Source organism: Podarcis pityusensis (assembly GCF_964106645.2).
Source record: "Podarcis pityusensis genome assembly, chromosome: 8".
Classification (NCBI taxonomy): Eukaryota; Metazoa; Chordata; class Lepidosauria; order Squamata; family Lacertidae; genus Podarcis; species Podarcis pityusensis.
In genome coordinates, this window is record NC_138033.1 from 46,362,481 (window position 1) to 46,388,342 (window position 25,862).

The window sequence follows — 25,862 nt, forward strand, 5'->3', positions numbered from 1 at the left end:
TCCCCTCTCGTGCCGTTGTAGCGTCCCCTGCTGGCCAGCGGCGTGTAAACACTGGTGGCGCCTTAAGGATTCCAAAGGGTTGCGCCTGTGGCGTGTTCGGAAAATGAACGTTCCCCCCCCCCCCCCGTTGTCTTCTTGTCCATAAGAGCAGAATATAGCTCTGTCCGGTGGGCTTGTTATGATCTCCTCTTTATGAGTGGTGGACTTCTGTTGCCAAATGGTTAAATCAGTGCACACTCAATGATGCAACATTTTGTTGCGGGTTCCACTTGTAGGCTGCCGTACTGTAAATAGCAAACTACAGTAGTTTGCTACTACAGGACAGAAACTTTTTTTTTTATTTAAGTCAAATCTTTTGCCGAACTGAAAGAAATCACATGACTAGAAACATCCAGTTTAGGGACTTGTGTTTAGCGATTTAATCCATACAAATCCACACACCTTTCATGCGGGAGCCACTGCCCCATAATGGGTAGAGAGCTGATCTTCAGCTCCTGGTTTTGGATTCCTGCCCACTGATGGCCTAAGCTTGAAACAAGTCACTCCTTTCCCATTTGCAAAGTGTAAACGGTGATGATCTATCTCAGGGTAGTTGTGAGAGCAAATGAAATAAGAATTATGCACAAAGTGTTATTCCATAATAGTCATCAATGTCCCAAAAAGATTTATAAAGTACAGCAATAACTTTCAAATCTAGGACCTTACTGCCATAAGGCACTTATGACACCCCCTTATTCCAAAGTCTCTTGCTTTTCACCTTTCTCAACATCTGTATATATGTCCTTCTCGCCTCTCTTAGCCCTGGTTGTGTGTCCCAGTTATCACTGTCCTCAGACACAAACTGTTTCCTGCTGATTTGATAATCTATGGTTGCAACCGGTTGGATGGATGGGTTATCTTACCAGATAGCACTTACATTGAAATACTTCTTTGGCATGTAGATCACAGCTGAATGGTGGGTGTAGCAACCCACTTTAGAAATATCTGGTCTTGCAGTGCAGGGGTGGGAACTGGATTTCTTACAGCTTGAGATCCCCCTATAAGCTGTGCCACCACATTAATGCACACCCAGTGGAAACCATACTAATAGCTGTCAGGCAAAAGTTTTCCTCAGTGTTATTTAACTCTGAGCTCAGCTACCCCAGTGTAAGTCTGAATGCAAGTTCAGCTAGGAATACACTGGCATAGTTGGCTCACCCCGGCTCACACAGGGCTTGGCTGGATGAGCAAAAGCTTGCTGGGGCTGCAGGTCAGGACTTAAGCTGAATACTATCTCCATTCATTTCAGTCATGTGACCTGGTGCTGTGCTGTTTTTATTGTAATTATTGGTATGTTTTAAACATATTTTATATATTATATATTTTTAATTCTATCAGTGTTTCGTTGTATTTTAATGATTGATTTTTCTATGTTTCTAGTGGTCCTTCTTTTACCTGTAAGCCACCTTGAGCCCTTTCAGAGGAAAGGAAATAATGTAAAATAAACAAATAAGCAATAACTATCCAGGATGGGGCACACTGACTAACTCAAGCAATTGATTAGATAACCCTTTCATTGAGAAAAGAAGCACTTCATATTATTTGTCTATTCAGCCACATTATATGTGTGTGTTTTAACATGCTGTGTTAGGTTCCAAAAAAGGAACTCAGTATATTGGTTGTCAGTTTATTTATGGCCCCAATTCAAGGTGCATTAGTGTTTAAATCCCTGTATGACTTGGGCCCCAAATATCTGAAAGAACACGTCCTCAGTTGGTAGAACATGAAAGTCTTAATCTTAGGGTTGTGGGTTCGAGTTCCACATTGGGCAAAAGATTCCTGCATTGCGGGGGTTGGACTAAATGTGGACCTTGTGGACCTGTCTTCCTCCTTACTAACAACAAGCTAGAGGTTGATTCTACTTGTCATTCTGCCTGCCTGTCTCCACCTATTGCTGATCTCCCTGCCTTCCTTACTAGTCCCAAAGACCAGTAGCTACCGCTGAAGGCAGAGGGACATGCAGGAATCCTGGTGACCACAACCCAGGCATGCATATATACCAGAGTTGTTCTGTGCTGCTTAATCTGCATTCCCTAAGAATTAAACTTTCGAGTGCATTTTCTGTTTCCTCCGCCCTCCTGTTCCTACATCCTGAGTCTATCTGCAGTGTTACAGAACAAGCCCCTGAGGAGCTGGAAGTAGTATCACTGACGGAAACTGCTATTGCTGGCTCTGCTTCCTCTGCTCAGCCCAGCCCTAAGCTCTGGACCTGTGCACTGCAGCTGAATCTATGGGCATGTCTGCAGAGGAGGACGATTCCACCAGATCCAAAGGTAATGGGAAATGCAGCTACAGGATCTCAGTGACCGTACCATTCAGTGGGGTGGGGTGAGGCATATGGGGCCCTTCCTAGATGGGCTTTGGGTAAAGCAAGTCTCCTAGCTGTGTTGATTTCTCTCTCTCTCCCTACTTGAGAAAGGACTCCCTGTTCTTGCAATTGATGAGGGGGGGAAATACTGTACCTGACATCTCGGCACAAGTATAATGAATGAAGTTATGATTTTAAAGTGCTTTCCTTAAGGAGGAAGGTGCCAGACAATTTTAGCCTAACCATCAGTATATGGGTTCCAGGCACCTTCCACTTTAAGAAAAGCACTTAAACTTTATCCACCTGGGCTGTGAGATGTCACAGATACTTTTTCCTAGATAATATTGCATTCTTGGGGTCATACAGGAAGGGAGAGGTCTCAGAGAGATACTTACATGTCATAGTAACTGTCCTTTTTGGAAATAAATGGGCTAGAAAAATCAGAGCCAGAGATTGGTTTGTCTGTCCACTGTCTGTCCTCACTGGGAGTAATACCATAGATGCTTTAAAACCTTACTGTGTGGTGCTCTGATAGAGGACACTTTTAAATAAAGGACTGGCCCCTGGCAGCCCTTCAAGTAGAGAAGTGTCCTCTGAAAGCAGGACACACGGCCACTCTAGTGTATGCTGCTATGTCGGGTGCTGTCAGTCTAGAGTCTAGAGTCAATGTGGAGCAGTGGTTAGAGTGTCAGAGTAGGCTCTGGGGGGCCAGGGTTCAAATCCCACTCAGCCATGATGCTTACTGGGTAACCTTGGACCAATCACTGGCTCTCAGCCTAATCTACTTCACAGGCTTGTTGTTGGCATTACATGTGGGGCGTGGAAGAACCATATGTCAGCTTGAGCTCCTTGGAGAAAAAGGTGGGATATAAAAGAAATAAATAAAGTAGTGCAGGATTAGACAACATGGTGCCTCTAGATGCTGTTGGACTCTAACTCCCATCAGCCACAAGCCAGCTGGGCAATAGTCAAGGATAATAGGAGTTGTAGTCCAACAATATCTGGAGGGGACACAGTGGGCTACTTCTGGTCTGTATGCCTCTTATCACAAGATGAAGCCTGGTGTTACAACACCTTCATGCTTTGGATGGAGAGGAGTGGCAAAGTTGGGTTTCTTTATATCAGCCTTCCAGACGTTTTGGATTGCAACTCCCAGTGGACCCACCCAGCACAACTAATGGGCAGTGTATTTCAAAACATCTGGAGGGCATCATATTGGGGAAGATTGATCCTACATGGTACAGATTTGCCCAGTCATTTGAATTCACCCTTTATTTATTTCCTTAATGAGTTTCAAACCACTTCCAAACTAAAGTTTCCAAAGCAGTGTACAACAGAAATATGTGGTACCTTGGTTTACGAACAGCCCTGTTTATGAACTATTTGGTTTACGAACTCCACAAAACTGGAAGTAGTGTCCCAGTTTGAGAACTTTACCTCAGTCTACGAACGGAAGCCAAATGGTAGAAGGGCACCAGCGGCAGGAGGCCTCATTATGGAAAGCGCTTCAGTTTAAGAACGGGCTTCTGGAATGGATTAAGTTCATAAACCGAGGTACCACTGTATGTAACATTTAAAAAAGCAAATCTTGAAAGTCTTAAATTACAAGATGCCATTAAAAAATGGCTGAGTCACTCCTGAGTATAAAACAGCTGAGTCACTCCTCAGGGTAAGTCCTCTTTGAAAGCTTTCAATAGCTGCCTAAAAGCCCAAGTGCTTGTCTAATTTCACCAGGGAGCAGATTCCATAGAGCTGAAGCCACAACAACACTTAAGACCTGGGTTTTAGTTGACCTCATGCATACATCTGCAGCATGCAGAACTCTTAACAATGCCCTCCCCCCGAGGAACACAATTGCAGTGGAGGCTGGTCCATCAGGGCAAATGGGGCACTGCCCCACCAAGTTAAATCTCCCCGCAGCCACTTGCCAACCCCTTACTAATACAGTGGTGCCCCGCAAGACGAATGCCTCGCAAGACGAAAAACTCGCTAGACGAAAGAGTTTTCCGTTTTTTGAGTCGTTCCGCAAGACGAATTTCCCTGTGGGCTTGCTTCGCAAGACGAAACGTCTTGCGAGTTCTTGCGAGTTTGTTTCCTTTTTCTTAAAGCCGCTAAGCCGTTAATAGCCGCTAAGCCACTAATAGCCGTGCTTCGCAAGACGAAAAAACCGCAAGACGAAGAGACTCGCGGAACGGATTAATTTCGTCTTGCGAGGCACCACTGTAACCAGTTCAAGGGGTGGCCCTGGCTATTGGAACTCTGGGAATTGCAGGGCTGTGAAGGCAATAGAGCATTCCTAACAACTCTCAGCACCCTTACCAAACTACAGTTCCCAGAATTCTTTGGGGGAAGCTGTGGCTGTTTATAGTGCAATAATCCATTTGCCTTTGCGAAATTTCCTATCTTCCAGCCTCCACTGCAAAGTTGCTGGACGATCCCTCAGGTAACCTGACCCCAAGTTGTACAGGGCTTTGAATGCTAAAAGCCAAAGCTTGAACTAACTCTGGTATCATGCTAGCAGCCTCATAATTGCCCTTATGCCTATTATAAATAGAACAGCTATTCTTTAGTAGAGGGAACAAAATAAAAAAAAGTCCTTCCAGTAGCACCTTAGAGACCAACTAAGTTTGTTATTGGTATGAGCTTTCGTGTGCATGCACACTTCTTCAGATACAGTAGAGGGAATTAGTTATCAGACTCCATACGCCCTTCGAACGCCCCCTCTCCCGCCTCGTCTCTTGTCTCTGAAGCCAGACGTCTGACAGTACAAGTGTGCCTCCTTTTCCCAGGTCATTGTGTCTCCAAGCCCCAGAAGCTTCCCCTCCACCAATATTCCACCTAGGCTATCCAGATCGTGGGTAGGCGGTCACATCCTATTTCCTTCCTGCATTCCAGGGGAGCAGCTGGGGATGGAAGAGCAATTCCTGGCTTGCAAAGACTCGCAGCTGTATGTGTGGATTTCCTTCTTCTCCCTTCTCTGTTTTAGACCAGGAATGGCCAGAAGTGGAGAAAGCTGAAAAATTAGCCAGAGGAGCTGCCTTAAAATGGGCATCTGGGGTCTTTTACCGACCTGACAAATTAGAGGGCCTTGAGGAGTATCGGATCCGAGAGATACAACGCAACAGTTCCATCCAATCCCGCATAAAGGTTGGTAGTTGCAGCACTGGAACCAGTGCTGGCCAGTGCCCATTGGGATTGGGAGGGCGGAAGTCAGGGAACCCAACATGAAGTGCAGCCAAATGCCAATGACAAGCACACACAACTGATTCTAGCTTTGTCACCATCCTCCTCCTTGTTGAGTTCTGCAGTGGCCACACTGAGTAAGGAAGAGGAAGGGGACAGGCAATGCCACCTCCTGAACCCATTGTAAGTATGGAGGCAGGCAGTTGGGGGATGGGTGACAGCAGACTGAGGCTGGTGGGGCAGTGCCCCACTCGCCCTAATGTACCAGCCTCCACTGACTGTTCTCTGAACACCTGGGTTGGCTCTTCCAGCTTTTGCATGGCCATTGGATGGGTTCACCAGAAGGGTCATGTGACCAAAGGCAGCTGCACCTTCTCCCTACCCCTATCACTTGTGGTGTGCTCAAAGCAGGCAAGGGCTGTTGTTGTTTGTAAAAAAGAGAACCAGCAGGATCAGGGAGTTTCAGGGCTTGATGCTGAGTTATGGGCCTTGGCAAGTGCCCATCAGGAGCAATCCCAGATGCCAGGCCTTGGCTATGCCTACATTTATTTATAAACCACCCAATAACCAAGGTTCTAGGGACGTGGGTGGTGCTGTGGTCTAAACCACTGAGCCTCTTGGGCTTGCCGATCGTAAGGTCTGCAGTTTGAATTCCCACGATAGGGTGAGTTCCCGTTGCTCTGTCCCAGGATAAAACTAGATTAACACTAGCAGCCTTGAATAACCTTGGCAAAAAAGGATTTAAATCCAAAATCACCCAACACCAATGCCAGTGGGGTTCCAAAGGTCCAAGTGGAGAGGTGTGTCTTTATGACAGCTGATATACTGATGATGCCTGGCACACCTACAGAGGCAGGTGATGCCACATCCAGGACACCACAACAGAAAAGACCCTATCCTGGGTCACTGTCTGTTGGGCATTGCCCAAAACCTCGGTTGTCAGGTTGACATATACTAGGAGAGCCACTCTTTCAAGTATTAATGCAGCTTGATCCTGAAATCTCACTGGTTTAAGCAGCCTTGATTATGAATTTAATAGAACAAGGGTTTGGAGATCCAGATATGAGCTTTTCACACTGGAAGCTGCATTATACTGAGTCAGAGCTAGCTAGCACAGTATTGTCTACCCTGACTGGCAGCGGCTCTCCAGGTTTCAAGCAGGGGTCCATCCCAGCCTTAGTTGGAGATGCTGGGGATTGAATTTAGGACTTTCAGCATGGAAAGCAGATGTTTTATCACTGAGCCACGGCCCTTTGTCCTGCCTGTGAAGTCTCTGTGTCCTCTTTGCCACTTGATTCTCTCTGTCCCTAGTCAACTGTGCAGTCCTACCTAGAGGGTGTGAGCACAGGCCTGGAGCAGTTGCACTCAGCCACTGCAGATGTTCAACATGTGCGGCAAGCATTGAGAAACATATGCCAGTCCTTGGCACCCCACACCGACTCTTTTCAGAGCCTGCAGAGACTACGGGAGGTGGCAGTGGAACATGCCCAGCTGGGTTCAGTTGCCCAGACATTGCCCCAACTTTTCTCAGGTGAGCTTCAGTTTGTAATATGTGTTATTTATTATTATATCCACTTGTTACATCTGTGCCTCACTCTTCACCAAATGGTCCCAGAGTGGGTTACAAAAACCACACAATTAGAATGAGTGCAATGAACAACTAAAATTATGAAATTAAACTGCAAAACAATCATATCAGAATAACAAAACACCAGCACAGAGCACTCAGCCAAGGGCTTGGGTAAAGAGGCTATTCATAACCTCAAATATCTAAATGCCATTGCATCTGGAAAACTGCATGCATGCAATTCCAAAACACATGGGATGACCTTCTATATATCTGCAAGCAACGCACCTACCTTTCAGCTGAGACATTTCCCTCTCTGGCTTGATCGTCTTGCAGCAGATAATCTTGTAGAGGAGCTGCATACTTTGTACAGCACCCCTTTCCCTCTCATCTGCCCAGCCCTCGGACAGAGGGTTCCAAACCCCTGCTCTAACCACTGCTCTAACCACACTGGATATCATTCCTCTTTCTTCCCCAGGTTATGCTTTTGAAGCCCTTTCTCCCTTTCTTCTTTCCTACACAGTACACAAACTCCTTTCCGAGACCTTTGACCTCCTGCAGAATCACCACCTGCTGGAAGCCCATGCAGGATTCATGGAGCTAGAGAGTTTACGGGACAGCATCCTGTTCCAGCTGCATCACCACAACCTGCTCAGCTCCTCGCACCTGGCCAGTGTGGAGTCCTACTTCAGGGGCCTCCTGGAACTGAACGATGCCCTTGCCCAGCACCTGTGGCACGTTGTGGCCCACAGCACAAGACTGGTGTCTGAGGACCCCTCCCTCTTTGTGTCCACGCTACGCATTATTGAGCGTGAGGAGAGCATTGATGCTGCCTTGCTGCTGAGAACTCAGCTTCCTTCTGGCTTCCTCCCGCCAGGGCGCCCCAAGTGCTGGAGGCAGAAGTTCTTCCAGGTTATACAGGACACCATAGTCGCTTCCCACTTCCAGGCCATGCCAAGCAATGCCCAAGGACAGCACCTTGCTCAGCATTTGGCGTCCTTGCAGAACAGCATCCTGGCTGAACTGTGTGTTGTGAAAGACCTGATGGCCCAGTGCTGCCCGCCTCACTACAATATCGTCGCAGCCTTTGCTGCCATGTATCATCAAAGCCTTGCCAAACACCTGCATCACATCCTCACTCGGGAGCTGGAGAAGCAGGAGGTCTTTACTCTTCTCCAGTGGGCACTCCATGTCTACCCAAGGTCAGTGCTCCTAATGGCAGGTGTTGGGGTTCATAGGGGAAATGAGGGGTCATTAATTTTTTAAGAAAAAGAAGTGCTGGGGCTTACCTTTGCCTACCGCCCATAACTCTGACTTGGAATCCCAAACACCATCCATCTGAAGCACTCGTGGGCCACTTTAACAGTCATGGCTCCCCCAAAGAATTCTGGGAACTGTCATTTGTGAAAGGTCTACTTCAGTGGTGGCCAAACCTGGCCCCCCCAGCTGTTTTTGGACTACAACTCCCATCATCCCTAGCTAACAGGACCAGTGGTCAGGGATGATTGGAATTGTAGTCCCAAAACAACTGGAGGGCCAAGTTTGGCCACCACTGGTCTACTGAGAACTCTCACCACTCTTGACGAAGCAGAGTTCCCAGGAAGCTTTGGGGAAGCTGTGACTGTTAAAGTGGTAGGATAATGCTTTAAACAGGTGGGTGTTTATCCAGTCATGTTCTCTGTTGTACCAGCAGGCAACCGCCGGGTGGCATTTGCAAAGAAGCAGATTTGGCAATGGGCTGCATTTTCCCGTACAAGAATACTAGAAATATGCACATATAATCCTGCTTCAGATGTACTGAACAGCCTGAAAGTGGAAAGTTGAACTTAGGTACCTTTCGTTCCTGACCCTTCTTGTGTTCCACAGCTCAGAAATGATGACCCACCCAAGCCTTCTACCTGAAGTGGACATCACAGTCTTGGGTCCTCTGCTTCCTGTGGATACAGTAGACTACTTGGAGGAGACCTATGTAGGGAAAGTACAGGTGAGTCGTGAAGACTATGGGGAACAAAATGACTGTGGATATTGAAGCACTAATATATTTAGATTTGCTGGTTGGCCTAGAAACCTGGGTGATGGAGAGTGTTAATATGAAGTTCTCCAAATATTCAGGCAGAGATCTTTTCTTACCAGTGAATGTGGAAATATTCCATCTGAAAGTCTAGAGAGCTGCTGTGGGCTGGATGGACCACTACTGAGCTAGAGGAACCAGTTGTCTAACTCAGTATCCAGCATATTCCTGTGAATAAGGGACAAGTGGCATATTACTGGATGCCATGCTATGCTATACACAAAGTTGTGTAAAGCGTCCTTGTTGTCTCCTCTTTCTGAAGAAAAGCACCTTCAGGAGACGCCCATTTTGAACAGGTAGGGGGTAGATGAGGCAGTGGTGCTTCACCCTTTTCCCACCACCCATTTTTCTGGTCCAGATTGTCTCCCCAACTGATTTGGCCCTGCTCAGGGTTCCAAACTCAGGCAACTATGCACATGGGACTCTGAGGGTCAAGAGGGCGATTTGGAGCAGATGGGGAAATGGCTGGTGAAGAAAGGGCTAAGCATTCCTCCTCTGTCTGCTACTTCTCTGTTCAAAATAGGTCTCTACCCCAAACTGCTTTTATTCTGAATAAGTAGCCTTCAGCCAAAACGTGTTACTTCTGTGCAGTTTGCCTCTTAAGCCCCTCTAGTCTCTGGAGTTTTCATCGGGCACTTCCAGATCACCTGTTTATTGAGCATTCATCCTAATTTGTTTGCTGGGGAGGTTGGAAGGTGTTGGCTATTTAACGAACATTCATCCTGATTTGGGAGACAGGTTCGCTGCATGAGATCGAATCCCACCCAAAAATAGCACAGAAAGTGCTACCTTTCAGGGAAACAGGTTTGTTGTGCAAGACCTTCTAATCAACTATAATTGAGCAAACCTGAATCTGCTGGCCTGTGGCTGAATTCCACCTGAAAATAGTGACAGTCTGGAAGCATCCATTGTTTCACAGCAGTGGAGAGAAATAGGGATAAAAATAGGAGGTGGCAGGTTTTCAGGAAGACCAGAGGTGGAGGTCGAACACATACTGCAGGTCATATCCACACAGAGCTATATTTCCCAGCACCCTTAACGAACTGTAGCTCTCTGGATTCTTCGGGGGAAGCAATGTGCATTAAATGTACTGTGAATGTGTGGTGTGGATCTGAGCCGTATGTACTGTATATCAGCTGCCCCACTAAAGAGATGTTTCTCATCCGCAGGAGAAAGGAGCTAGGCAAATGAATATGAACACTGCTGGGGTTGAGAGTGGCTTGTGTGCAGTGGAGGGTCCCTGGTCTTCACTTAAAAAGAGAATAGTTACTCAGGTCTGAGAGCCAAATTTGTCCACCCCACCCCACCCAGGCCTCTCTATCTGGCCCTGGGAACTTTCCCCAGGCTATACCCATGAGTGCTTTTTCTTGGCTGGAATGTGTCTGGATGGAAGATAGAGAGCTTCATGTGGAGAAATTAGCCCATATGCAAAGGTGACATTCACATTTGTTGCTCCGCCTGCTTTTGTCTCCAGCCATGCCCACTATAGGCACTTGGCCCTCAGAAGGTTATCCAGACAAAAATGCGGGCCTCGGGGTGAATAAGGTTCCTCAACCTCTGTTGCCATAAACCATCTCTGCTTGTTCTTCTAGGCCAGCTTTGCTCAGTGGATGCAGAAGACGTTGGAGATGGAGTTTAAAGAGTGGTTCAGTGAAGAGGAGCCCGAATCAGACTATCAAGGCTGCTTCCAGACCAGCCTTCCCACGATTGTCATGAAGGTCAGAGAAGAAAGACAATGCACTGCAGGGAAGCCTACCTGATTCCTGTACAGCGTGTCCTATTGACTGCGGAAACAAAGCCATGTGTTTGATCCCCACTCATCCAATCGCCTTCCTCTCTTTCTTTGCCTGCCCCAGATGCTGGATGAAAATATCCGAGTGGCATCCCTCATCTCAGATACTCTGCAGCAGAAGTTGTGCAACATGGCCCTGGAGGAGCTTGAGGTCTTTCTGGGCAGGTCAGTTCTCTCTCCATGCTGCTGATGCAGAGTAGGGACTGAGAGGCAAGAAAAGGATGCTCATCACAGCACAGCTCAGTAGGGAAAGCATCATGACTCACCTGCTTTGCATGCCAAAGGTCCCAAGTAGGGCATCTGCAGGGAGGACTGGGAGAGACTGCTGTCTTAAACCCTTGAGAATTGCTGCCCATCAGTGATGACAATACATTGACGGACCAATGATCTGACTCAGTATAAGGTAGCTTCCCATGTCCCTAACATTAATTCACCAGCAATAGGACCTTCAGGCCCAGCCCAATAAGACATCTTGGGTTCTTACTTGAGTTTGGTTATCATTCCTGCCAAGGATCCCTGCTCCTTTCTCCTTTCTTTCACTGGAGGGCTGGGGAGGCTCATTTCCCTAATCCTGCTCCAACTGAGGCTCCTTTTTCCTTACAGAAAACCTTTAGTGGGCTTGAAATGAGGTATGTTATTTCTGCGCCACAAGAACACCCCTGAGGGATCAGACCAAAGGCCTGCCTAGTCCAGCATCTTGCTTCCCATACATAGCTCTGTGGAGATCCTGCAAACAGGACATGAGTGCAATAGCTCTCTCTCTCTTCCTCTGCTCTTCCCCAGAAGAGGCATTACTTCCAGATCTGTCAGTATTATGCAAAAAGAATTTAAGCCCATACCAGAAATGAAGGTGGATGAAAGCTCTGTGTTGACCTAGCACAACAAATCCAGTTTAAATCAAATTCCTGACTTTTTGCAGTTAGGAAAGTGATAGAGAAATGCACTAAAAAGTGTAGGATGGTCAAATATCTAATAGAAAGAGGTAAAATCAACTCGCAAGCAAAACAGGATGAATCCTCATTGTTGTATAATCACCACACAAACAAATCAGAAAGAAGCTCAGTAAAGACCAGATGTAGTCTAACCTCCTCATAAGCTCAGTAAACAAGTTGTCTGCCTCCGATCCTGGAGGCAGTATTTAACAATAGTGGTTAGTAGCCATTGTCCCTTCATGAATTTGTCTAATTCTTCTAAAGCCATCAGAGGGCGCTTCAAGATTACAAGTTCATTCATCCCAAATTGTAGTTTGTTAAAGACACATTTTCCTTACAGATCTATGATTCCTGCGAAGAGGCACTGACTGTTAAGCCATGCTGAAAATTGTAGCTCTGTGAGGGGAAAAACAGTTTCCTAACAACTCTCAGCACCCTTAACAAACTACAATTCTCAGGATTCTGTGGGAGAAACCACTGTTAAAGTGGCAAAAGTGCTTTAAATGTATACTGAAGATGGGGCATAGGTCTGCTTTTTCTTCATCATATGTGGAACTCTGCACTGTTTCACTCTCAAGACACATGGGATGGGGGGTGGGGTTGGCTACTGGTGTGCAAGATGCCATGACAACTGCTGTGCTCTCTGCAGCCTGTATGAAGACCTGGTGGGATTTGGCAAGGAGCATCAACGAGAACCTGCAACCTCCAAGTGCTATGTGCCTTACTTGCTATCAACCCTCAACAACTGCCAGGCTCTCAGGTATTCCCAACTCCTGTGATTGATTCCTTCCACATGCCTGCTGTATCTGGGCTTCTCTTGCTAGCAGGCTACATGCAAGCCCGCTTCCCAGCTATTCCTCTTCCCTCCACTGGCAGCACCTCCATTGCAGCCCTGTGTGAAGGCAGATCAACATCCTCAGAGGCCAACAAGATGTCATCAACCCTTCACGTTGCCCTGGAGAAAGCCCAGAAGAAGGCATGCCAGCTGCTGCTGGAGGACATGCTGAAAGATCTGCAGGTACCCATTGTTATTAAGAAAGCCTATGGTAGAGGTGGGGACCCGCAGCCCTAGGGGCCAAATGTGGCCCTGCAGGCCTCTCTGTCTGGCCCTTGGAACTCTCCCAAGGCCATGTCCCTTGCTGACCCTGTTTCACACCCACACACGAGTTTTTTCCCAGGCTAGAATATACCCCTGAACTTTGACAATGCTTCCTGCTTGCCTGGATGAAAGATAAGAGAGTGTTGTGTGAGATTGTGAAAACTAACCTACTGTGTGAAGGTAAAGTCAACATGCATTGCTCTGCCCACTTTTGCCTCTGGCCCTGCCCACCAGTGACATGTGGCCCTCAAAAGCTTGCCCAGAAGGGAATGTGGCCCTCGGACTGAAAAAGGTTCCCCGCCTCTGACACATAGTAAACGGATTAGAGATTCCCACTTACAACTGCCCTAATACCACCATGAGCACAAATAATGATGAATGCAGATTTTTAAAAAGATGTCTGGAGGGGTCCTGAGTGCCTGCGCTTGCAAGCAAGCACAAAGAAGCTTGTGGAGCCCAAGTTTGCAGCAGCCAAGCTCCTGATGAGGGTGAATTGGTGGAAGCCAGGCTAACTATCAGCTCTGCCTTCACAGCTATAGATCTTCTGCTCAAAGGAGATACACCAGAGCTTGACCCTGCAAGAGGCAACCCAAAACATACTTCCTTGAGTGGGTCTTTTAAAGGCAACGTAACATGTAGTATTTGCAGAGGAGTTCTATGCCATTTTGTAGGTTTGCCTGTATTTTTTGTTGCTGTAAGCCACTCTGGGCTTCCTTCTGGAAGGTGGTGTGTGTGTGTGTGTGTGTGTGTGTGAGAGAGAGAGAGAGAGAGAGAGAGAGAGAGAGACCTTTTTAAAACAACTTGGTACGTCCCTTGTTCTGTCCCAGTCTCCGTTTGCTCAGATGCCCTCCCGTCAATGGCTGTCTGGTGAATCCCAGGTGCTGAGCAGCATATGTGAGGTGGTAGAAATGCACATGAAATTCTTCTGCAGAACTCACAGGCCAATCAGCACGGTAAGATCCCTCCATAGCTGGGGGCTGACAGCGGTGGGAAGATCTGTGCACTGCTGGTTGGCTAGCTTCAGGGAGGGTGGTCTACCATTTGAGCATTGCCTCTAGATTCTAGAAGTGGGGGATCTGCAGCCTGAGGTTTACATGTGGCCTTTGGGCTTTGGATTTCAAGTGGGTGAGGGGGGCCTGGCAAGAAAGGGGCAGGGAGCCAAGACTGATGGAATGACAGAAAGCGAGGGTAAGCTCTTTGCAGACTTAGCAGAAAGAGAAAGAAAATGGGGTGGAAGAAAGAGACGGGGGGAGAGGGGAGAGAGAGAAAGAGAGAGTGTGTGTGTCAAAGGGAGGTCCTTCCCACTTTTTGCTCTGGCCATGCCCATTGCCAGCTTCAGCGCCACCCATCACCAGCAAGATGGGGACAAACCTAGAATTAGTTATCTCTGCCTGCCATTGGCTCTGGCTCCCTGCCTCCTGCCCTACCAGGCCCAGTGGGCACCAGCCACCGCTGCAGGAAACACACACACTGCATTTCAGCCTTTTGTCTCAGTGCAGCTCCCATTAACTAGAATGACCATGGCAATTTTCCCCCCTTGATGTCCAGCACCTCCTGTCAGAGACTGAGCGCTTGGTCATGAGCCAGTACGTGAGGGCTCTCTTGCAGAAAAGGCTAGTCTGCCGGAACGCTGAGGAGAGAAGCCGGATGGCCAGGCAGATGGTGCAAGATGCCTCTCAGCTGACGGAGCTCTTTTGCAGCCTGGTGAGAGAAAGGAACAGCTAACAGCTATCATGTTTTGCCACACACATTACAAGGATGGGGCTGGCAGCTGCTGGTGATCACAGAGGAAAGGGAGATTGACTTTGCTCACCAAGCTGAATACAGAGTTGTGTGCGTGGCCAGCAAAGATCAAATATGCATCCAATAGGGATGAATAGATCATTCTATTTCCAGATCGTGTCAGTTTTGCATGTGTTCATTCATAAGTTAGTTATTTCCTATTTCCACATCCACCAGCTATTTGTTTCGTTTTAAACTGGGGGGAATTCACATTTTTTATATGCAGTTTAACCCGAAGTACACATTTTTGCATATTTTTGAGCCATGAACTATATTGCAAAATTTTAAGATATTCAACAACTGAAGGATAACTGCATTCTAGTTCCTGTATTAGTCTGGGAAGTAAGAATGGAATAAATTCACTTAAAATGTGAACTGAGCAAAATTTTCAACATCCCTAGCATCTAGTTGCACGACTTCCGGCTTCCAAAGAAACCTGTGCAGGTTTCTACTAGGGCCGAACTATTGGGAGATCAACTTTGTTCGATAGCAGGTCTGGCCGATAATACCAGCTAGAGTTGCTGCTTACTCCTGAGGTGTCTTTGCATTTCAGTACCCGCATGAAAATGTCACATCAGGCAATCATCCTTTTGGTCAGGAGGTGGCAACCCAAGCCAGTTTGGTGCAGCAAGGTGGGTTGGGGTTGGGGAATAAACAACTGTGCAGAACACCTAGTCATGAGGCTGGCTCTGCCAACAGCTGCTGGTTGTTACCTAGTTGAACTTCGTTCAAGGATGCTATGGAAGGTAGTCTAGCAATGACTGGGCTGCTCTCTGCTTTAATGTCTATGGTACAGTATTAGGTAGGTAGCTGTGTTGGTCTGACACAATCAGAATAAAAAAATAAAAATATTGTCTAGTAGCACCTTATAGACCAACTAAGTTTGTTCTGGTATAAGCTTTTGTGTGCATACACACTTCTTCAGGTACAGTATGATATGGTATTCTTTTATCTATTGAACTTGTATACCATGTTATATTTATTTTTAAAAATCTCCAAGAGGTTTACCCATCTCAACAAAAATCAATGTATAAAAATGCAAAACCCACATGCAGTATAACTGCAACTGCTAACAGTAGTAATAGTCACTTGACAATCATAACTCATCTTGCAGCCTCCACATCGGTCCATCCGTTCTGTCCTCGTGGTATGATATAGTTTGTCTCCTGCTTCCTTTCCCAGGGCCTGGAGGAGAATGAACAGACTCTCAGAGTGATTGCTGACCTGCAGGAGCTCGTCAGTCTCAAGGACCCCTCCATGCTGAGCCTGGAAGTACTGGGATTCGTGACAAAATATCCTGATATCAGGTAGGGCACTCAAAGCAAATACACTTTCCCCTCTTCCAGCACTGCTTCCCCCAGCACTGGATTTGCATTTTGCCCCTAAACAGGAAGCACGGGAAATACAACACAGAGAATATCATTGTTCTTTTCCAGCACTGTGAGAGCTGGAATTCTTTTGCTTGGAGATGCCAGGTCTTGGATCTGAGGCCTTAGGCATCCCTTCCGTTCTCCAAATTCAAGGCCAAAAACATTTTCTGGCAGTCGCCCCAGCAATGATGCAAGGGTAATATATCTCCAACCTGCAGGCTAATCTTGGCCTGCCAGGGGGTTCACGTTGGCCCACAAGGCCATTTCCACCAAAGCAATCTTCCTTCAGCACTGGCATCAGGTACCTTTCCTCCAGTGTACCTGAGAACAGCAGCCTAGCTAAGGGATTAGAGGGTAGGCCACATTGGAGAACATACAGCTCTGTTCTCCAACTCTCCACTCCATCTGCTTGTGGAGGGGCTGCCTCACTCTTTCTAAAGGTAGGGCCAGTCCTGGTTGGCAGCAGGAGGCCAGGGGAGAGGTAACACATTTTGTGCCTGTTGTTTCACCAGCGAAGACCACATTTCCATGCTCCTCCACTTGCGTGGCGACATCTCTAAAGAAATCCACAACAACGTGCTGGAGATCATGGTGCAGAATCCTCAAGTACTGCCTGAGAACTATCGCCCAGTTTTTAGCAACATTTTTGTTCCAGCTCCGGAGCCACCCTTCTGCCTTGGGAAGTCCAAATGTGCCTGATACATCCACAGATGCTGCTAGACTGCTCATCTCTACAGCTGCATTGCTGACTTTGCCAGGATGGTAGCTGGTGACCTCTGGCAAGATGGAGCTTTAGTGGGGATTGAGCCTGTTGATGTTGTTGTTGTTTTTTTTACATTCCAGTGATCCAAAACACATGGTGCCATTTTGTGGAGGCGGGGCAGTGGGAGCAGGGGCAGGGCTAAATTTAGTCAGTTTTGTGTGCTCTCTCCCAGATTCACAGCCAGGCACAACCACATGCAGTCTCCTTATCATGTGTGAGGAACCTTTGGCTCTCCAGATGTTGCTGAACTACAATTTCCATCATCCCTAGCCATTGGCCATGTTTGCTGTGACAGTTGGGAGTTCAGCAGCATCTGCAGGGCCAAAGGCTCTCCACACCTGCTCTGTATTCTATGCAAGATTATACACAGGAATGGTTGTCTATTACGCACCAGTTGCACTAGTTTTCTGTGGGTTGTGTGGTTTTGGGTGTTAATATATGCACATCCACGCCCAAACCTGCTTATGAATTCTACACAGTATATGAGTGCAACACTTGTGCAGACCAACTAGTACACTGAAGCCCGTATCTTGTAGCGTTTAGAAAAGATGAATATGATTGCCAAATGGCACCAAAGCCAGTTCCAGCCTGTACTCCCAAAAGAGCACTTCTTATTGCATTGTCATTACAAATTATGCAGACAGGGTAATGTGCTATTATCCTAGAACTATGCAAATCATGGGGCACAATCATGGAGCACAAGAACAACATATTTATCAATTAATACTTAAGAATCGAATATGCTTGCTAGATAATGTTTTCTAGATAAATAGCATTCAGTTTTTCTTTTCTAAATTAAAGGCATGTAGCCCTTATGGGGCACATGGCACTTAGGGAAGACAGGCTTATCCTTTTTTTTTCTTTCCAGTGCAATGGGAACCAACCACTCCAGCATATCTTGGGCCCTAAACTCCTGGCCAATCAGGAAGGGAAGAGATAAGCTGCCATCTCTTTGCATGTTAGGTTCGCTGTGGGAATTGCGGGGGGAGGGGGATTTGAATCAGTTCACATTTAAAGGTGAATCTACCTAATTCGCCCCTTCGCTATCAATATGGGAACCAAAACACAACCATTCATCAAAATTAGCACTTCTCTGAATCTTGCACTGCATTTCTCCAGCCAAGTAATGTGTCAAAAATGCATATACTGAGGTAAAGTGTGCATAAATAAATACATATGCTGGTGAAAATAACATACCAAAGTGCAATATATTAGCGGAAATTGCTTTGCAAAAATGTGTGTATTTGGCAAAACTCCATGCAAGAGAAATTCACACTAAAATGCTGGTGAATTTTCATGAGAACCTTTTTTATCTTTTTAAATTGCAAAACTGATATGGAAATCTGGACAGCTGAACTTAAGACTGGAATGCAAAACTGTGGAAAACCAAAATTAACAGATTCACCCATCTCTAGTCCCCTGCAAGGATAGAGATAGAGTCTTTCTTCAAATAGAAGATTGTTCTCTGTAAGGTAGTACACATGGTTACCCAACCCAACCCTGGTGTAAGGGCTGGTTGCATGGTGGGGTAAGTGTGGATGCAAAACAATTCATTTCAAAATCTGTTGAGTACGCATCTAGAAATCATTTCTGCTGTCCCTGCAGGGAAAAACAGAAGTTCTTTCCCCCACCACAAGCCACACATTTTCAAAACTACAACAGGAAGTGATGTTCTTTCCCCTCCCTTAACAGGTATAAAACATAAACTCGCATTTCTTTTCTCAAAAACACACTTTCTCATGGGGCCTTTTTCAAGCAAAGGGTTTCATCAGCTACCTGCTCACAACACCTGCTCTTCAGGGATTTACCACTACCAGATTCATGAGCAATAATAAGAAATAAAGGTTTGCCTCTGAGCATCTACAGAGTGCATTTCCCTTAACCCCAGCTAACCACAATTGCCTGCCATGTTCCATGTGTACCATGTGAACGTCACAGAACAATGCCACTCCAAAAACAATAGAATGCAGCAAAATGAAAGCCCCATCCTTGGTCGACCCCTTTCTCCTTTCACCACTGGTATATGACCAGTATGGTGAGGGCTCTGGAAACCAAATCCTATATGAAATGTTTGAAGGAGATAAGTGTGTTTAGATTGGAGAATAAAAGATGACAGGGTGACATGATAGTTGTCTTCAAATTCCTGAAGGGCTGTCAAGAAGAAAATAGAGCTGATGTGTTGCTTTAAGTTATAGTCACACCATCCATTTAAAGCTCCCATATACACACATGGCTTCTCCCAAAAAAACTGGGGACCTGTAGTTTGTTAAGGGTCTCCTCACAACTCCCAGCACTCTTAAATAGTTCCCATGTGGGTGCTAAGGATTGTTAAGAGGCCCACTATTCCTGTCACAAAGCTACAATTCTCAGAGTTCCCTAAGAAAAAGTATTGTTCAACCACTGTGGAAACAGTAGCTCTGTGAGGAGAATAGGGCTCTCCTAACAACTTTCAGCAGCTTTAACAAATCACAGTTCCCAGGATTTTTGGGGGGATGACATGACTTTTAAAAAGTGGCATAATGCCACTTCAAATGTATTGCACATATGGTGCCTAAATCTGGAATTACAAATGCTACATTGCACCAGTAGTATCCTTAGCAGATTTATCATCCACAAATAACTTGGCAAAATTGGCCTTTTGTAGTCCCCCATGGAAGTGCCACATAGCACTTCAGAGAGCAGCTTAAAAAGGCTACGGTCCCTTGAATGTCTGTTATAAGCACACTGATTTCTAATAAAGCCTTTGGATTCTCTTTCTAGAAAACATCGCATATTCATATTGGAGACTTTTTCAACCAGAAATGTTTCTTATGTTATGTCATTTAATAACCTGTTGTATTTTTAATAAGATTTTTTTTATCATACACAATACATAGTTTTATTTACACTGGATGGATGCAAAAGGAACAAACCCAAGTCCCAAAAGAGAAAAAAGAAAATGGTATAACTGTCTCAAGAAATGTGATTCAAATGATGTTATTTCTTCATATCCAGTGAGGATCATCTTCTTATGTTTTAATTCTTTTTCAATATATTGAAAAATATGTCTAGCTTTCAATAAGTTTACCATTGACTTTTATCTCCTATGTTCCCTTAAAGTGAGTTAACATCTGTTTATGCATTCTTAGTATGATGTTGTTCAATTAAAAGTTCTGAGCGGATTATATAGTGCAAGGTGGCTAACCAAAAAATTGATTTAAAGCTTGGTCTCTGGCTGACAAAGCCTGCTTTTGAGAGCACCTGTCCTCTGGAACATACCTGGCAGCAGAATAAATATCAAACTCTGGCCTGGAACTTCAGAAACAATCCTGCCAAAAAGTTATTCCTCCAAATGGGCTTAGTGGCAGTTGCCCCCTCATGACAACTACTGTTTTCTTCTTCCAGGAATGTAGCACTGCCAGGCTTAAGAGAAGTTATAAGAAAGAAAAGTTTGCCTCTGAACATGCACAGAGTATACTTCACTGAATACCAAGCAACCACAAGCACTAGTTATTCCCACCTTCATTTTATATGCTGTATGCAAATGATGAGAGTTGATGCACAAGGCAATGCTGCTTCATGTTTCATCTTGGGTGACTTCATGCCTACATTCAACAGGAGTTTCCCCAGCTGGGATGTTCCACCTGCAAACATAATGCCACACAACAGAGACTGGGTCCATTTATTTTATTTCACGATATTTTAAAGGCACTTTTCTGGAGAAGCCTATTGAAAGCGGTTTATAACATTTAAAAGCCTCACAATGAGTGAACAATAAATAGACTATTTATAAGCAAGCCTGCAAGAAGCCACCCAGAGTGACTGGGGCAACCCAGGCTGAGGGGCGGGGTATTAACAACAACAACATCTTAGACCAGTGCTATCTCAAAGTGGTGGTCCACAGACCGGTGCCATCCATAAGCCATTGCTAGTCCATGCTGAACTCCACCACAGCCCAGGTTGGGTGGGACACTTCAGAGATCAAATGTACTGATGCCTGGCACATTGGGTGGGCAGGAATTGCTGGATGACTACATCAGATAGTTTAATAAGTCCTACTCTCAACCAATAATACATCAACGTCATACCTGTAAGGCTAATATCAAAACAAGGGCTTTTAATATCTTATATTCATATTATCTTAGATATCTTATAAAATACAGTATTATATTATACCAGGTTCCTCCCCCACCCACCTGCTCTTTTAGTAGTAGTAGTAATAATCAGTGCTTTTATTTTAAAAAAATGTTTAGGGGTACTCTCATTTTCCTACTCATATTGAAATACTGCCCTTCGATGAGGCCAAACTTAGATTCACAAAATGTTTAGGGGTATGCGTACCCCTGCGTGTATCTCCCCTGAAAAAAGCACTGGTAATAATAATAATAATAATAATAATAATAATAATAAATTTATTTATACCCCACCCATCTGGCTGGGTTTCCCCAGACACTCTGGGCGGCTCCCAACAGAATATTAAAAATACAATAAAACATCAAATATTAAAAACTTCCCTAAACAGGGCTGCCTTCAGATGTCTTCTAAAAGTCAGATAGTTGTTTGTTTCCTTAACATCTGATGGGAGGGCGTTTCACAGGGCAGGTGCCACTACCGAGAAGGCCCTCTGCCTGGTACTCTGTAACCTCACTTCTTGCAGGGAGGGAATCGCCAGAAGGCCCTCGGCGCTGGACCTCAGTGTCCAGGCTGAATGATGGGAGTGGAGACGCTCCTTCAAGTATATTGGGCCAAGGCAGTTTAGCTTCAGATATACCGTTGTCACTGGAAATGAATATCAGAACCGTTGGAAACTAGAGGCTTCCATTTTTCTGTTTAGCATTGACAAAAGGGCTGCTGCATTCACCTTCTGCCCTCGGTACCCAAGTGCCAAGCAGGATGGAGTAAAGGAAAGACACCTCAGGCCTGCTAAGGCACATTGCTCTTTACAGATGCATGTTCTGAGGAGGGCTGGAAGGGACTGGGACAAAATGAATATTTTACAGACTTTAATAAGAAGCAGGTAACAGACTGGGGGCAGGCAGGAGAGTTTATGGGCTGCAGTAGACAGGCGGAGTTTTCCACATGGGATAGTTGTGAGCAAACCAGAAATGTGGTTGCTATGGACATAGAAACTTGACAGGTCCAAGACAAGACCCCGAGGTAATCTTTCCCTGCTGCTACTACTCCTATTACCCCCAGAGCTGTTGAAATCCATGATCATGTGCTTACATGGATGAAACTCAGTTCAAACCAAGAAGTTTTTGTTATGAATCTGCCCTACCTCTTGGTGGTTGTAGTGTTAGCAGATGTTTCATCAGCGTCTTCATGCAGCTTGAAAAATAACTTGGCAAAACTGGTCCCCTGTAGCTCCCCACGGAAACTCTGTGCAGCAAAGGCATACAGGATGGGGTTGACAGTGCTGCTTAAAAAGGCTACAGCCCAGTGAATGTTTGAGACAACCTTGTCGGCATGATCCAGAGTTTTTGCCACACCTGGGAAGGTGCTTTGCAGCAACAGTGCACAGACTGTGAGGAGGCTGAAGATGTGGTAAGGGAGCCAGCACACAAAGAAGCCCCCAACCACAGCAATAATCAGCTTCTTGGTCTTCATCTTCTGATGGAATTTCAGAGTCCCAACCTTCCTTGCCACGCAGGAATAGCAGATGGCAATCACAGCAAAGGGGATCACAAAGCTGAACAAAGTCTCCACCACGTTATCCACAATCTGCTGCCATTGGGCCCCATACACGTCATCTGAGCAATCTCCTTCCACATTCTGGCTCGATGTGAATATCAGAGTTGGAGATGCAAAGGCAACTGCTAACAACCAAACTGCCACTAATGTTATGTATACCACATGCGGTCTCTGCCACCTTTTGGAAGCAACTGGAAGAACCACCACAGCAAAGCGATGCAGGCTCATCAGGGTGATTAAAAAGATACTGGCGTACATAGTTAAATAGTTAAAGTACACAAGGAGCTTGCAAGAAGCCTCTCCCAAGTTCCAGCTGGTCGCAAAGTCATAAATCCAAAATGGCACTGTGAGCAATGCCATTAAGTCAGCCATGGCTAAGTTCAGGATGAGTGCAATGGTGAATGATCTCCGGGGAAACTTGGTTAGGATGATCCAGAGCACAAAGCTATTCCCAGGTATGCCAGTCAGGAAGCAAGCACTAAGAATCAGGTTTGGAAGCAAAGTGTGCTGCACCCACAAAGTGTCCATCCCTGTGTTGTTCAATCCAGTCTCTGTAGAACTATTGAGAGCCATTGTGGATCTCATTTGGGGATTAGCAGTTGCAAAGAGTGAGTGAGCACCATCTTATATAGAGGTTCATGGTAAATGCGGAGGAAATGGCCGTGGGTGATGCAGTAACACAGCTTCTCAAGAAATTCATGCAATCCATCATATCCTTCAGCTTTCACCTTCTGGCTCTATGTGAATATCAGAGTTGGAATGCAAAGACAATCACCACAAATCCTGAATTCTTATGATGTCGAACTTCACTTTCATACACAAATTCCCATGCCTATTAACCTAGTTATTTAAATAATGATTAGTTACTGCCTTTGATAGCTTTATCCTCTGCAAATCTATCTAATCTCCTTTTAAAGCCTTCCAAGCTAATGGCCATCACCACATTCAGTGGTAGTGAAGTCAGACAAAAGGAAGTACTTCTTTCACACATCACATAATTAAACTCTTCCTACACAAATCCACAGTGGAGTTTCTAAGGCGGTTGGATGGCATCTTGTATGCCTCCTTCCGGCAACTCCTGCTGCCAAGCTGATGCCAAATGTCTTGTCTTGCTTTCCTTTCCTCTATACCACATCAGTGGGGTCAAGAGCAGGGTGGTTCTTGTTGTCTGGGCAGCCCAGGACCTCCATACACACTGCCCAGACTTGCATCCCATAGACTCCACTCCCAAAGATGCACTCCTACATCTCTTGAAGACAAACTGGTCCTGGAAGGGATGAGTAAATATCCTGAGTTCCTATTACTTCATGCAAAGATCAGCATACTAATCATGTGTTACCAGCAAAGTTCAATTATCAATTCCTGTAAGAAAGCTTCAGACTCTGTACAATAAAATCTTATTCTAGGAGTAAACTCATGATTCAGAAACATACAGAAAGCCAGTCAGTCATTTCCAACTTGGGCTATGTCCCTTCAACTTCAAACTCGTCAGAGTAAACGAAATGATAAATAGGCAGGAACTTGCATGTAACAAACAATGGTTCGAAGTCATAATGGTGTTACAACATTCACTTACCCATAGTTAACACTGACCAGTTTGTCATGTTCAGATGGCATGACAAGTCAAGAGCAGAAGCAATGGAGGAGGGAAGGGGGGAAAGAAACCACATAACCTCACTACTTTGTTCCTATAACTGTGGTTTAATGTTCCTAGAACATTAAACCACAGTTGAAGGTTCTGTTTGGCTGAGGCCACTCTCTTCTTACCCAACACAGATGAAGTGAGAGGGCCCTATTTAAGCAAACATGTGCTCAGGAACCAAAGCAACCTAATTTTACCCAGGTAGAGCTTAGAGTCATGCTCTCCTCATTGTCGGAAGGCTGCAACAGCCAGTCACATGAAGTTCGTTTCCAGTCTCTGAACTTGAGGCTATTTGCTCCATTTCCAGATATGTCTATAATGTTTTTAAAAAGCAAGTCTGCAGGAAATTTATTAGGTATTTTTATGTGCATTTCTCCCAATAAACAAACTTACGGTATGTACAGTTGTACCAAGTACCGGTATTTGCATTTTTGCAAGTTATTTTGTCCTAATAGAACACATTTTTGTATCTTGTTTTGACCAATATACACATTTTTGTATGCATTCTGGAGTTGCAAAATTGCATTGCAAAATATGGAGAAGTGTGACATCTGAAAGAGATCTGTTTTAGTTTGTATAGGTTTTAGAAGTGCAAATTTTGTAGGTTTGAATTATGAATTGAACTAATTTCTTCCCTGGGCTGACCCTGAGGTGAGGAAATGTCAAAAGTGTAAACACTTTGGTGACACTGGAAATTCCTTAACTCCTTGGTTCAGGATTTGCTGTGCAAATCTGAAACCTAGTTTTGTTTTATTTTCAGAAGGAGGGATAGGAAACAAAACAACTCATTCCAAATTGTTAACTACAAATATCATACACAACTGGAAGTCTTCCCTCATCCATTCACACACACAAACACACACACACAAGGCAACCACCCCGATTCCATGTCTGAAAATGTAAGAGGAAATTATGCTCTTTCGCCAGCTTCAACAAAAACAGGAACTTGCATTTCCAAAAATTGTCACACAAACCACACTTCCTCACAGTGCCTTTTTCGGCCAAAGTGTTCCCTTAATTATCTCCATGTGGTCCCTTCTCTTCAGGGATTTAGCACTACCATCCTCATGAAAAATGATAAGGAAAAGTGCCCCCAAGTGCAGCATGCACAGATAACAGCTTCCTTGAATAGGAGTTGTGGGGGTTTCAGGGATGGGGAAACAAAGCAGGTAAAGCACATTGGGTGAAGACATCCCATTTACTTTCTGGTGGGTACAGAAAGTACGAATGCAACTTGAAACACAGCGGGGGGGGGAGGAAATGCCCTTGCTGCACTTTAAGGCACTAATGTGTACATAGGCCTAATCTGGGGTAGCAAAGAAATGTCAGATCTTCAAGTATTTTAAGATGGCTAGTATGTCCCTGGTAGGTAGTGCTTTTCTTCTAAAAAAAAAAGTGCCAGTACTGTGTACCCTTGAGAACCTTCAGGGGGGAAAGCACTGCTGGTAGGTCTTTTCCATGCTAAATATACCAAGTTCCTTCAACTTTTACTCAAACAACCTGTTTCCCGTCTCATGGATAATCTGCACTGCCCTCCTCTAAACCTATTCTGTTTTTTAAATAAATACTTCTTAAAGCATCCAAAACTAGACATAGTATTCCAGGTAGGGCCCAGCTAGTGCAAAATAAAGTGGAATTTACCTG

At 45.3% G+C, this 25,862-nt stretch overlaps 2 protein-coding genes across 5 annotated transcripts; one reads left to right on the forward strand and one right to left on the reverse strand.

Moving 5' to 3' along the window:
* Positions 1-11: 11 nt before the first annotated feature.
* On the forward strand, positions 12-20,480 carry EXOC3L1 (exocyst complex component 3 like 1). 4 transcript variants are annotated; one of them, XM_081018044.1, is made up of 13 exons: positions 12-2,312; positions 5,243-5,494; positions 6,842-7,061; positions 7,621-8,299; positions 8,964-9,081; positions 10,761-10,886; positions 11,025-11,125; positions 12,542-12,652; positions 12,769-12,910; positions 13,819-13,944; positions 14,540-14,695; positions 15,956-16,080; positions 16,799-20,286. In XM_081018044.1, exons 1-13 carry the CDS (start codon positions 2,028-2,030, stop codon positions 16,890-16,892), a joined length of 2,535 nt encoding a protein of 844 aa, XP_080874170.1. In that variant the 5' UTR covers positions 12-2,027; the 3' UTR covers positions 16,893-20,286. The 4 variants fall into 4 exon arrangements, with proteins under 4 accessions (XP_080874170.1, XP_080874169.1, XP_080874171.1 ...); XM_081018043.1 differs by having other exon boundaries at positions 57-2,312; positions 16,656-20,480; XM_081018045.1 differs by having other exon boundaries at positions 59-2,312; positions 5,339-5,494; positions 16,656-20,479.
* LOC308483831 (leukotriene B4 receptor 1-like) lies at positions 20,396-24,041 on the reverse strand. Its single transcript, XM_081018071.1, has 2 exons — positions 22,164-24,041; positions 20,396-20,529 (listed from the first exon to the last, which is right to left on the reverse strand). The coding sequence occupies exons 1-2, from the start codon at positions 23,159-23,161 to the stop codon at positions 20,463-20,465; spliced, it is 1,065 nt and encodes a 354-aa protein (XP_080874197.1). The 5' UTR covers positions 23,162-24,041; the 3' UTR covers positions 20,396-20,462.
* Positions 24,042-25,862: the final 1,821 nt, after the last annotated feature.